Source organism: Euprymna scolopes, chromosome 40 (genome assembly GCF_053919585.1).
Source record: "Euprymna scolopes isolate OS-2025 chromosome 40, ASM5391958v1, whole genome shotgun sequence".
NCBI classification, from domain to species: Eukaryota; Metazoa; Mollusca; class Cephalopoda; order Sepiida; family Sepiolidae; genus Euprymna; species Euprymna scolopes.
The window spans coordinates 24,898,248-24,912,908 of record NC_136521.1 but is presented as its reverse complement, the minus strand read 5'-3'; the positions used below and the strand labels follow the sequence as shown (position 1 = coordinate 24,912,908).

Genomic DNA, 14,661 nt, shown 5'->3' with positions numbered 1-14,661 from the left:
ACTTTGGGGGTGGTAACAAGACATCGTCACATAATATATGTTGAGGTCCCCCAATGCCTTTTTCATCACTCTTGATTTTACTGTTACTTTGGGGTGGTAACAAGACATCGTCACATAATATATGTTGAGGTCCCCCAATGCCTTTTTTATCACTCTTGATTTTGCTGTTACTTTGGGGGTGGTAACAAGACATTGTCACATAATATATATGTAGGTCCCCCAATGCCTTTTTCATCACTCTTGATTTTAATGTTACTTTTGGGGGTGGTAACAGACATTGTCGCATAATATATGTTGAGGTCCCCAATGCCTTTTTCATCACTCTTGATTTTGCTGTTACTTTTGGGGTGGTAACAGACATTGTCACATAATATATATTGAGGTCCCCCAATGCCTTTTTCATCACTCTTGATTTTACTGTTACTTTGAGGGTGGTAACAAGACATCGTCACATAATATATGTTGAGGTCCCCGAATGGCTTTTTTATCACTCTTGATTTTGCTGTTACTTTGGGGTGGTAACAAGACATCGTCACATAATATATATTGAGGTCCCCCAATGCCTTTTTCATCACTCTTGATTTTGCTGTTACTTTGGGGGTGGTAACAAGACATCGTCACATAATATATGTTGAGGTCCCCCAATGCCTTTTTCATCACTCTTGATTTTGCTGTTACTTTGGGGGTGGTAACAAGACATTGTCACATAATATGTGTTGAGGTCCCCCAATGCCTTTTTCATCACTCTTGATTTTGCTGTTACTTTGGGGGTGGTAACAAGACATCGTCACATAATATATGTTGAGGTCCCCCAATGCCTTTTTCATCACTCTCGATTTAGCCATTGCTTTTGGGGTGGTAACAAGACATGGTCACATGATATATGTTTAGGTACCCCAATGCCTTCTTCATCACTCTCGATTTTGCCATTGCTTTTGGGGTAGAAACAAGACATGGTCACATGATATATGCTTAGGTCCCCCAATGCCTTTTTCATCATTCTCGATTTTGCCATTGCTTTTGGGGTGGTAACAAGACATGATCACATGATATATGCTTAGGTCCCCCAATGCCTTCTTCATCACTCTCGATTTAGCCATTGCTTTTGGGGTGGTAACAAGACATGATCTCATGATATATGTTTAGGTACCCAAATGCCTTTTTCATCACTCTCGATTTTGCCATTGCTTTTGGGGTGGTAACAAGACATGGTCACATGATATATGCTTAGGTCCCCCAATGCCTTTTTCATCACTCTCGATTTTGCCATTGCTTTTGGGGTGGTAACAAGACATGATCACATGATATATGTTTAGGTACCCAAATGCCTTTTTCATCACTCTCGATTTTGCCATTGCTTTTGGGGTGGTAACAAGACATGGTAACATGATATATTCTTAGGTCCCCCAATGCCTTTTTCATCACTCTCGATTTAGCCATTGCTTTTGGGGTGGTAACAAGACATGGTCACATGATATATGTTTAGGTACCCAAATGCTTTTTTCATCACTCTCGATTTGGCCATTGCTTTTGGGGTAGAAACAAGACATGGTCACATGATATATGCTTAGGTCCCCCAATGCCTTTTTCATCACTCTCGATTTTGCCATTGCTTTTGGGGTGGTAACAAGACATGATCACATGATATATGCTTAGGTCCCCAAATGCCTTTTTCATCACTCTCGATTTTGCCATTGCTTTTGGGGTGGTAACAAGACATGGTCACATGATATATGCTTAGGTCCCCCAATGCCTTTTTCATCACTCTCGATTTTGCCATTGCTTTTGGGGTGGTAACAAGACATGATCACATGATATATGCTTAGGTCCCCAAATGCCTTTTTCATCACTCTCGATTTTGCCATTGCTTTTGGGGTGGTAACAAGACATGATCACATGATATATGCTTAGGTCCCCCAATGCCTTTTTCATCACTCTCGATTTTGCCATTGCTTTTGGGGTTCTAACAAGACATGATCACATGATATATGCTTAGGTCCCCCAATGCCTTCTTCATCACTCTCGATTTTGCCGTTACTTTGGGGGTGGTAACAAGACATTGTCACATAATAGATGTTGAGATCCCCAATGCCTTTTTCATCACTCTTGATTTGGCCGTTACTTTAGGGGTGGTAACAATACATCGTCACATAATATATGTTGAGGTCCCCAATGCCTTTTTCATCACTCTTGCTTTTGCTGTTACTTTGGGGGTGGTAACAAGACATTGCCACATAATATACGTTGAGGTCCCCAATGCCTTTTTCATTACTCTTGATTTTGCCGTTACTTTTGGTGTGGTAACAAGACATTGTCACAGAATATATGTTGAGGTCCCCAGTGCCTTTTTCATCACTCTTGATTTTGCCGTTACTTTGGGTGTGGTAACAAGACATTGTCACAGAATATATGTTGAGGTCCCCAGTGCCTTTTTCATCACTCTTTATTTTGCCGTTACTTTGGGGGTGGTAACAAGACATCGTCACATAATATATGTTGAGGTCCCCCAATGCCTTTTTCATCACTCTTGATTTTACTGTTACTTTGGGGTGGTAACAAGACATCGTCACATAATATATGTTGAGGTCCCCCAATGCCTTTTTTATCACTCTTGATTTTGCTGTTACTTTGGGGGTGGTAACAAGACATTGTCACATAATATATATGTAGGTCCCCCAATGCCTTTTTCATCACTCTTGATTTTAATGTTACTTTTGGGGGTGGTAACAGACATTGTCGCATAATATATGTTGAGGTCCCCAATGCCTTTTTCATCACTCTTGATTTTGCTGTTACTTTTGGGGTGGTAACAGACATTGTCACATAATATATATTGAGGTCCCCCAATGCCTTTTTCATCACTCTTGATTTTACTGTTACTTTGAGGGTGGTAACAAGACATCGTCACATAATATATGTTGAGGTCCCCCAATGGCTTTTTTATCACTCTTGATTTTGCTGTTACTTTGGGGTGGTAACAAGACATCGTCACATAATATATATTGAGGTCCCCCAATGCCTTTTTTATCACTCTTGATTTTGCTGTTACTTTGGGGGTGGTAACAAGACATCGTCACATAATATATGTTGAGGTCCCCCAATGCCTTTTTCATCACTCTTGATTTTGCTGTTACTTTGGGGGTGGTAACAAGACATTGTCACATAATATGTGTTGAGGTCCCCCAATGCCTTTTTCATCACTCTTGATTTTGCTGTTACTTTGGGGGTGGTAACAAGACATCGTCACATAATATATGTTGAGGTCCCCCAATGCCTTTTTCATCACTCTTGATTTTGCTGTTACTTTGGGGGTGGTAACAAGACATTGTCACATAATATATGTTGAGGTCCCCCAATGCCTTTTTCATCACTCTTGATTTTGCTGTTACTTTGGGGGTGGTAACAAGACATCGTCACATAATATATGTTGAGGTCCCCCAATGCCTTTTTCATCACTCTTGATTTTGCTGTTAATTTTGGGGTGGTAACAAGACATCGTCACATAATATATGTTGAAGTCCCCATATGCCTTTTTCATCACTCTTGATTTTGCTGTTACTGTGGGGGGTGGTAACAAGACATCGTCACATAATATATGTTGAGGTCCCCCAATGCCTTTTTCATCACTCTTGATTTTGCTGTTACTTTGGGGGTGGTAACAAGACATTGTCACATAATATATGTTGAGGTCCCCCAATGCCTTTTTCATCACTCTTGATTTTGCTGTTACTTTGGGGGTGGTAACAAGACATCGTCACATAATATATGTTGAGGTCCCCCAATGCCTTTTTCATCACTCTTGATTTTGCTGTTACTTTGGGGGTGGTAACAAGACATTCTCACATAATATATGTTGAGGTCCCCCAATGCCTTTTTCATCACTCTTGATTTTGCTGTTAATTTTGGGGGTGGTAACAAGACATCGTCGCATAATATATGTTGAGGTCCCCCAATGCCTTTTTCATCACTCTTGATTTTGCTGTTATTTTGGGGTGGTAACAAGACATCGTCACATAATATATATTGAGGTCCCCCAATGCCTTTTTCATCACTCTTGATTTTGCTGTTACTTTTGGGGGTGGTAACAAGACATCGTCACATAATATATGTTGAGGTCCCCAGTGCCTTTTCCATCACTCTTTATTTTGCTGTTACTTTGGGGGTGGTAACAAGACATTCTCACATAATATATGTTGAGGTCCCCAGTGCCTTTTTCATCACTCTTGATTTTGCCGTTACTTTTGGGGTGGTAACAAGACATCGTCACATAATATATGTTGAGGTCCCCCAATGCCTTTTTCATCACTCTTGATTTTACTGTTACTTTGGGGTGGTAACAAGACATTGTCACATAATATATATGTAGGTCCCCCAATGCCTTTTTCATCACTCTTGATTTTAATGTTACTTTTGGGGGTGGTAACAGACATTGTCGCATAATATATGTTGAGGTCCCCAATGCCTTTTTCATCACTCTTGATTTTGCTGTTCCTTTTGGGGTGGTAACAGACATTGTCACATAATATATATTGAGGTCCCCCAATGCCTTTTTCATCACTCTTGATTTTGCTGTTACTTTGGGGGTGGTAACAAGACATCGTCACATAATATATGTTGAGGTCCCCCAATGCCTTTTTTATCACTCTTGATTTTGCTGTTACTTTGGGGTGGTAACAAGACATCGTCACATAATATATATTGAGGTCCCCCAATGCCTTTTTTATCACTCTTGATTTTGCTGTTACTTTGGGGGTGGTAACAAGACATCGTCACATAATATATGTTGAGGTCCCCCAATGCCTTTTTCATCACTCTTGATTTTGCTGTTACTTTGGGGGTGGTAACAAGACATTGTCACATAATATATGTTGAGGTCCCCCAATGCCTTTTTCATCACTCTTGATTTTGCTGTTACTTTGGGGGTGGTAACAAGACATCGTCACATAATATATGTTGAGGTCCCCCAATGCCTTTTTCATCACTCTTGATTTTGCTGTTAATTTTGGGGTGGTAACAAGACATCGTCACATAATATATGTTGAGGTCCCCCAATGCCTTTTTCATCACTCTTGCTTTTGCTGTTACTTTGGGGGTGGTAACAAGACATCGTCACATAATATATGTTGAGGTCCCCCAATGCCTTTTTCATCACTCTTGATTTTGCTGTTATTTTGGGGGTGGTAACAAGACATTGTCACATAATATATGTTGAGGTGCCCCAATGCCTTTTTCATCACTCTTGATTTTGCTGTTACTTTGGGGGTGGTAACAAGACATCGTCACACATTATATGTTGAGGTCCCCCAATGCCTTGTTCATCACTCTTGATTTTGCTGTTACTTTGGGGGTGGTAACAAGACATTGTCACATAATATATGTTGAGGTCCCCCAATGCCTTTTTCATCACTCTTGATTTTGCTGTTACTTTGGGGGTTGTAACAAGACATCGTCACATAATATATGTTGAGGTCCCCCAATGCCTTTTTCATCACTCTTGATTTTGCTGTTAATTTTGGGGTGGTAACAAGACATCGTCGCATAATATATGTTAAGGTCCCCCAATGCCTTTTTCATCACTCTTGATTTTGCTGTTACTTTGGGGTGGTAACAAGACATCGTCACATAATATATATTGAGGTCCCCCAATGCCTTTTTCATCACTCTTTATTTTGCTGTTACTTTGGGGGTGGTAACAAGACATCGTCACATAATATATGTTGAGGTCCCTCAATGCCTTTTTTATCACTCTTGATTTTGCTGTTACTTTTGGGGTGGTAACAAGACATCGTCACATAATATATATTGAGGTCCCCCAATGCCTTTTTTATCACTCTTGATTTTGCTGTTACTTTTGGGGTGGTAACAAGACATCGTCACATAATATATGTTGAGGTCCCCCAATGCCTTTTTTATCACTCTTGATTTTGCTGTTACTTTGGGGTGGTAACAAGACATCGTCACATAATATATATTGAGGTCCCCCAATGCCTTTTTTATCACTCTTGATTTTGCTGTTACTGTGGGGGTGGTAACAGACATTGTCGCATAATATATGTTGAGGTCCCCAATGCCTTTTTCATCACTCTTGATTTTGCTGTTACTTTAGGGGTGGTAACAAGACATCGTCGCATAATATATGTTGAGGTCCCCCAATGCCTTTTTCATCACTCTTGATTTTGCTGTTACTTTGGGGGTGGTAACAAGACATCGTCACATAATATATGTTGAGGTCCCCCAATGCCTTTTTTATCACTCTTGATTTTGCTGTTACTTTCCGGTGGTAACAAGACATCGTCACATAATATATATTGTGGTTCCCCAATGCCTTTTTTATCACTCTTGATTTTGCTGTTACTTTTGGGGGTGGTAACAAGACATCGTCACATAATATATGTTGAGGTCCCCCAATGCCTTTTTCATCACTCTTGATTTTGCTGTTACTTTGGGGGTGGTAACAAGACATCGTCACATAATATATGTTGAGGTCCCCCAATGCCTTTTTCATCACTCTTGATTTTGCTGTTACTTTGGGGGTGGTAACAAGACATCGTCGCATAATATATGTTGAGGTCCCCCAATGCCTTTTTCATCACTCTTGATTTTGCTGTTACTTTGGGGTGGTAACAAGACATCGTCACATAATATATATTGAGGTCCCCCAATGCCTTTTTCATCACTCTTTATTTTGCTGTTACTTTAGGGGTGGTAACAAGACATCGTCACATAATATATGTTGAGGTCCCTCAATGCCTGTTTTATCACTCTTGATTTTGCTGTTACTTTTGGGGTGGTAACAAGACATCGTCACATAATATATATTGAGGTCCCCCAATGCCTTTTTTATCACTCTTGATTTTGCCATTACTTTGGGGGTGGTAACAGACATTGTCGCATAATATATGTTGAGGTCCCCAATTCCTTTTTCATCACTCTTGATTTTGCTGTTACTTTGGGGATGGTTACAAGATATTGTCACATAATATATGTTGAGGTCCCCAATTCCTTTTTCATCACTCTTGATTTTGCCGTTACTGTGGGGGTGGTAACAAGACATTGTCACATAATATATGTTGATGTCCCCAATGCCTTTTTCATCACTCTTGATTTTGCTGTTACTTTTAGGATGGTTACAAGATATTGCACATAATATATGGTGATGCCCCTAATGCCTTTTTCATCACTCTTGATTTTGCCGTTACTTTGGGGGTGATAACAAGACATTGTCACATAATATATGTTGATGTCCCCAATGCCTTTTTCATCACTCTTGATTTTGCCATTACTTTGGGGGTGGTAACAGACATTGTCACATAATATATGTTGATGTCCCCAATACCTTTTTCATCACTCTTGATTTTGCCATTACTTTGGGGGTGATAACAAGACATTGTCACATAATATATGTTGATGTCCCCAATGCCTTTTTCATCACTCTTGATTTTGCCATTACTTTGGGGGTGGTAACAAGACATTGTCACATAATATATGTTGATGTCCCCAATGCCTTTTTCATCACTCTTGATTTTGCCATTACTTTGGGGGTGATAACAAGACATTGTCACATAATATATGTTGATGTCCCCAATGCCTTTTTCATCACTCTTGATTTTGCTATTACTTTGGGGGTTGTAACAGACATTGTCACATAATATATGTTGATGTCCCCAATGCCTTTTTCATCACTCTTGATTTTGCCATTACTTTGGGGGTGATAACAAGACATTGTCACATAATATATGTTGATGTCCCCAATGCCTTTTTCATCACTCTTCATTTTGCCATTACTTTGGGGGTGGTAAAAGGACATTGTCACATAATATATGTTGATGTCCCCAATGCCTTTTTCATCACTCTTGATTTTGCCATTACTTTGGGGGTGATAACAAGACATTGTCACATAATATATGTTGATGTCCCCAATGCCTTTTTCATCACTCTTGATTTTGCCATTACTTTGGGGGTGATAACTAAAACCAACACAAAGTCAAGTATCTGCAGAAAGTCTTCTTGGTTCCTCCTCTTCTCTTTTCTCTCTCCCAACAATCGAACACAGCATATAATAACAAAACTCTAAAGCACGTCTGACAGCACTGACTTCTGCCAACAGTCTGCCCCTCCTCTTAACAACACAGGCTTTTTATATCGCAAAATCGTTCACCTCTATTTGCATATTCTTCTAACTCACGTGATCACTACTCTATAAATAAGAGTCTTGACCATTTCTTTTCTTTCTTTTTATTTATTTTTGGTGACCGACCCGCACGTGGTCTATCCAGGTAAGTCACGCATTTCTCCACACTCCCCCCTGATCTCATGATCACAAACAGGACATGCGGGCAATCGTCGTTGGCGGGTACTCCTTCGAAGAAGCACTTCCTCATTGCTGTTTTCTTCATTACCACCATCATTACTACCGGTCTGTTCCATTATCCCGTCCCGTGGTTCCATAGGCGGTGTCTCACAATCAGGGCAGGGGGGCAGTATCCGTCTTTGTCGGGTACTTCTCCGAAGAATCGGAGGCGTCATCTCCTCGGTATGCTCCATCATCCCTTCTCGCTGGGTTTCGCAATCACGGGGGGTGGGCAGTATTCGTCTCTGTCGAGTATTCCGATGAGGCATTACTTCCTTGTGTCCATCGCTCTCCTCACTATTGTCATCAGTATGTCCCATCATTCCCTCATTTGGTTCTGTTGGTGGTGTTTCTATGCTCACCTGAAGGGGCAGTAAGTGATCAGGATCATCTCTGAACGGTGTGTGATCCTCCTCATCGTCCTCAGAATCAGAAGAGGTATAACAAGGGCGGATATCTTTTACGTGACGTGGTATGCCACCAATCAACATGGTCTGAGGACTTATGATTTCATCTATTTTTCCTCGGAAAAATTTCGTAGTGCACCCAGCATTTGGGGGTTTTATCCAAACAAGGTCTCCCACCTGATATGGTGTATTGACAACACTCACCACTGATGGTATGGCATCAACTCCTTTCACACGCTGTTCATATTGGTAAATCCCATTGGCTGGTGCAGTTGCTGGTGTTGCATTGTCCTTGGGTGTTATATTATACCAGTACACAGCTTCTGGAATAGAGCACTGCGTCCTGGCTGCAATTCTTTTGATGGTGCGGTGACACCGTTCTGCTATACCATAACCCTCGGGATAATATGCACACCGATAATGCATTTTAATCCCCCATTCGTGCACGAATTTCTGAAATTCTTGACATCGAAATGTGGCGGCATTATCAGTCAGAATTTCAATCGGGGCACCACGTTCAAAAAAGACGGCTCTCAACTGTTGTATAATGCTGGCTGCATCCTGTCGTGTCATCAAATGTCGCACAGAAGTCCTTTTCTTCAATCGACATGGCTGCACAGACGTCTTTCCCTTCTCCAAGCCTGATACCTCTAGCTGCTGTGATTGTAACGCCTCCTAGTGCTTGTATTGCATCAATTCCAAGCAACATGTCGTAGCCAAGGGGTTTCTCCTGCATCACCAGAACGTCAACTTTAGCTGTGTCACCCTTCTCAGTGCAGATTGTGACTGTCCCTTCACCACAACATACCCGTGATAAGCCATTGATGGTCATAACGCCAACTGGGTTCCTCCGCCACACCGGACAGCAATGGGCACTAACTATAGACCGGGAACACCCCGTGTCTATAAGTGCTGAACACTGCACATCATCAAGTTTAACGCTAATGACAGGCAATCCTGTGTTTATTGGTTGGCAGGGGGCAAGGGTAGCGATAGTACCTTGCCCCCAACTTCGTTTCCCGAACAGTTGCGAGATATGTGCCCAAACTTATTGCAGCGATAGCATTGCACTGGTCTCTTTGATTGTGGATATACACCTCTCCTATCACTCCGGCACTCTTTAGCAAAATGATTGGCCTCCCCACATTTATAGCACACTGGGGTGGCATGCTTATTACTATCTGGAAGAGAGTCCACATTGCCTCCATGTCGAAAACGAGCTGCTGCTGCAATTGGTTCCTGTTCCTTACAGATGTTTCGAGCTCGGGCCAATAACTCATCAGTTGACAATTCATCGATTCTTGATGATGCCCGCAACAGTTTACTGACCTCCTCGGGTAGGCCTACCAAAAAAGCACAGCTTAATATTTTATCGTTGACCCCACCAAACGGTACAGATAATTTTCGCAGGTCGGCTAGGTACACGTCGACTGTTTCCTTGGGTTGAAGTGTCCGGCTCGTGAACTGTTGCCACGCAACAAATGGATCTGTACCAAACGCTGTATACAGGCTCTGCTTGATTTCATCCCAGTCTGGTTCATCCCCGAGTTGTTGGTAGACTGCATAGGCCCCTCCGGTTAGCCTCAAAGGGATAACTGTGGCTGGTTCTTTAATTTTGCACAGTTTACAGATTTTCTCTGCCTTTTCAATCCATTCAACGACAGCCGGTCCAGTGGTAGATCCGTCGAACTCGGGTATTAAGCGAATGTCGAATCTGTCCATTGTTAGTAACCGCACACCAAGCGCCGAAATAGCTTAAAACCAACACAAAGTCAAGTATCTGCAGAATGTCTTCTTGGTTCCTCCTCTTCTCTTTTCTCTCTCCCAACAATCGAACACAGCATATAATAACAAAACTCTAAAGCACGTCTGACAGCACTGACTTCTGCCAACAGTCTGCCCCTCCTCTTAACAACACAGGCTTTTTATATCGCAAAATCGTTCACCTCTATTTGCATATTCTTCTAACTCACGTGATCACTACTCTATAAATAAGAGTCTTGACCATTTCTTTTCTTTCTTTTTATTTATTTTTGGTGACCGACCCGCACGTGGTCTATCCAGGTAAGTCACGCATTTCTCCACAATAACAAGACATTGTCACATAATATATGTTGATGTCCCCAATGCCTTTTTCATCACTCTTGATTTTGCCATTACTTTGGGGGTGGTAACAGACATTGTCACATAATATATGTTGATGTCCCCAATGCCTTTTTCATCACTCTTGATTTTGCCATTACTTTGGGGGTGATAACAAGACATTGTCACATAATATATGTTGATGTCCCCAATGCCTTTTTCATCACTCTTGATTTTGCCATTACTTTGGGGGTGATAACAAGACATTGTCACATAATATATGTTGATGTCCCCAATGCCTTTTTCATCACTTTTGATTTTGCCATTACTTTGGGGGTGATAACAAGACATTGTCACATAATATATGTTGATGTCCCCAATGCCTTTTTCATCACTCTTGATTTTGCCATTACTTTGGGGGTGATAACAAGACATTGTCACATAATATATGTTGATGTCCCCAATGCCTTTTTCATCACTCTTGATTTGCCATTACTTTGGGGGTGGTAACAGACATTGTCACATAATATATGTTGATGTCCCCAATGCCTTTTTCATCACTCTTGATTTGCCATTACTTTGGGGGTTATAACAAGACATTGTCACATAATATATGTTGATGTCCCCAATGCCTTTTTCATCACTCTTGATTTTGCCATTACTTTGGGGGTGATAACAAGACATTGTCACATAATATATGTTGATGTCCCCAATGCCTTTTTCATCACTCTTGATTTTGCCATTACTTTGGGGGTGATAACAAGACATTGTCACATAATATATGTTGATGTCCCCAATGCCTTTTTCATCACTCTTGATTTTGCCATTACTTTGGGGGTGATAACAAGACATTGTCACATAATATATGTTGATGTCCCCAATGCCTTTTTCATCACTCTTGATTTTGCCATTACTTTGGGGGTGGTAACAGACATCGTCACATAATATATGTTGATGTCCCCAATGCCTTTTTCATCACTCTTGATTTTGCCATTACTTTGGGGGTGATAACAAGACATTGTAACATAATATATGTTGATGTCCCCAATGCCTTTTTCATCACTCTTGATTTGCCATTACTTTGGGGGTGGTAACAGACATCGTCACATAATATATGTTGAGGTCCCTCAATGCCTTTTTTATCACTCTTGATTTTGCTGTTACTTTTGGGGTGGTAACAAGACATCGTCACATAATATATATTGAGGTCCCCCAATGCCTTTTTTATCACTCTTGATTTTGCCATTACTTTGGGGGTGGTAACAGACATTGTCGCATAATATATGTTGAGGTCCCCAATTCCTTTTTCATCACTCTTGATTTTGCTGTTACTTTGGGGATGGTTACAAGATATTGTCACATAATATATGTTGAGGTCCCCAATTCCTTTTTCATCACTCTTGATTTTGCCGTTACTGTGGGGGTGGTAACAAGACATTGTCACATAATATATGTTGATGTCCCCAATGCCTTTTTCATCACTCTTGATTTTGCTGTTACTTTTGGGGTGGTAACAGACATTGTCACATAATATATGGTGATGCCCCTAATGCCTTTTTCATCACTCTTGATTTTGCCGTTACTTTGGGGGTGATAACAAGACATTGTCACATAATATATGTTGATGTCCCCAATGCCTTTTTCATCACTCTTGATTTTGCCATTACTTTGGGGGTGGTAACAGACATTGTCACATAATATATGTTGATGTCCCCAATACCTTTTTCATCACTCTTGATTTTGCCATTACTTTGGGGGTGATAACAAGACATTGTCACATAATATATGTTGATGTCCCCAATGCCTTTTTCATCACTCTTGATTTTGCCATTACTTTGGGGGTGGTAACAAGACATTGTCACATAATATATGTTGATGTCCCCAATGCCTTTTTCATCACTCTTGATTTTGCCATTACTTTGGGGGTGATAACAAGACATTGTCACATAATATATGTTGATGTCCCCAATGCCTTTTTCATCACTCTTGATTTTGCTATTACTTTGGGGGTGGTAACAGACATTGTCACATAATATATGTTGATGTCCCCAATGCCTTTTTCATCACTCTTGATTTTGCCATTACTTTGGGGGTGATAACAAGACATTGTCACATAATATATGTTGATGTCCCCAATGCCTTTTTCATCACTCTTGATTTTGCCATTACTTTGGGGGTGGTAAAAGGACATTGTCACATAATATATGTTGATGTCCCCAATGCCTTTTTCATCACTCTTGATTTTGCCATTACTTTGGGGGTGATAACAAGACATTGTCACATAATATATGTTGATGTCCCCAATGCCTTTTTCATCACTCTTGATTTTGCCATTACTTTGGGGGTGATAACTAAAACCAACACAAAGTCAAGTATCTGCAGAAAGTCTTCTTGGTTCCTCCTCTTCTCTTTTCTCTCTCCCAACAATCGAACACAGCATATAATAACAAAACTCTAAAGCACGTCTGACAGCACTGACTTCTGCCAACAGTCTGCCCCTCCTCTTAACAACACAAGCTTTTTATATCGCAAAATCGTTCACCTCTATTTGCATATTCTTCTAACTCACGTGATCACTACTCTATAAATAAGAGTCTTGACCATTTCTTTTCTTTCTTTTTATTTATTTTTGGTGACCGACCCGCACGTGGTCTATCCAGGTAAGTCACGCATTTCTCCACACTCCCCCCTGATCTCATGATCACAAACAGGACATGCGGGCAATCGTCGTTGGCGGGTACTCCTTCGAAGAAGCACTTCCTCATTGCTGTTTTCTTCATTACCACCATCATTACTACCAGTCTGTTCCATTATCCCGTCTCGTGGTTCCATAGGCGGTGTCTCACAATCAGGGCAGGGGGGCAGTATCCGTCTTTGTCGGGTACTTCTCCGAAGAATCGGAGGCGTCATCTCCTCGGTATGCTCCATCATCCCTTCTCGCTGGGTTTCGCAATCACGGGGGGTGGGCAGTATTCGTCTCTGTCGAGTATTCCGATGAGGCATTACTTCCTTGTGTCCATCGCTCTCCTCACTATTGTCATCAGTATGTCCCATCATTCCCTCATCTGGTTCTGTTGGTGGTGTTTCTATGCTCACCTGAAGGGGCAGTAAGTGATCAGGATCATCTCTGAACGGTGTGTGATCCTCCTCATCGTCCTCAGAATCAGAAGAGGTATAACAAGGGCGGATATCTTTTACGTGACGTGGTATGCCACCAATCAACATGGTCTGAGGACTTATGATTTCATCTATTTTTCCTCGGAAAAATTTCGTAGTGCACCCAGCATTTGGGGGTTTTATCCAAACAAGGTCTCCCACCTGATATGGTGTATTGACAACACTCACCACTGATGGTATGGCATCAACTCCTTTCACACGCTGTTCATATTGGTAAATCCCATTGGCTGGTGCAGTTGCTGGTGTTGCATTGTCCTTGGGTGTTATATTATACCAGTACACAGCTTCTGGAATAGAGCACTGCGTCCTGGCTGCAATTCTTTTGATGGTGCGGTGACACCGTTCTGCTATACCATTACCCTCGGGATAATATGCACACCGATAATGCATTTTAATCCCCCATTCGTGCACGAATTTCTGAAATTCTTGACATCGAAATGTGGCGGCATTATCAGTCAGAATTTCAATCGGGGCACCACGTTCAAAAAAGACGGCTCTCAACTGTTGTATAATGCTGGCTGCATCCTGTCGTGTCATCAAATGTCGCACAGAAGTCCTTTTCTTCAATCGACATGGCTGCACAGACGTCTTTCCCTTCTCCAAGCCTGATACCTCTAGCTGCTGTGATTGTAACGCCTCCTAGTG

General features: G+C 41.3%; 2 protein-coding genes across 10 annotated transcripts in view; both read right to left on the bottom strand.

Annotated features, from left to right (window-relative positions):
• The window catches only part of LOC145265438 (RNA-binding protein 1-like), a 616,457-nt gene that overhangs the window by 363,246 nt on the left and 238,550 nt on the right, over window positions 1-14,661 (bottom strand). The window lies entirely within an intron of this gene.
• LOC145265437 (uncharacterized) lies at window positions 4,734-9,709 on the bottom strand. Of its 3 annotated transcripts, none has more exons than XM_080121278.1 (2): window positions 6,356-9,709; window positions 4,734-5,933 (listed from the first exon to the last, which is right to left on the bottom strand). In XM_080121278.1, exon 1 carries the CDS (start codon window positions 9,328-9,330, stop codon window positions 8,269-8,271), a length of 1,062 nt encoding a protein of 353 aa, XP_079977404.1. In that variant the 5' UTR covers window positions 9,331-9,709; the 3' UTR covers window positions 4,734-5,933; window positions 6,356-8,268. The 3 variants fall into 3 exon arrangements, with proteins under 3 accessions (XP_079977404.1, XP_079977405.1, XP_079977403.1); XM_080121279.1 differs by having other exon boundaries at window positions 4,819-7,099; window positions 7,182-9,709; XM_080121277.1 differs by having other exon boundaries at window positions 5,850-6,100.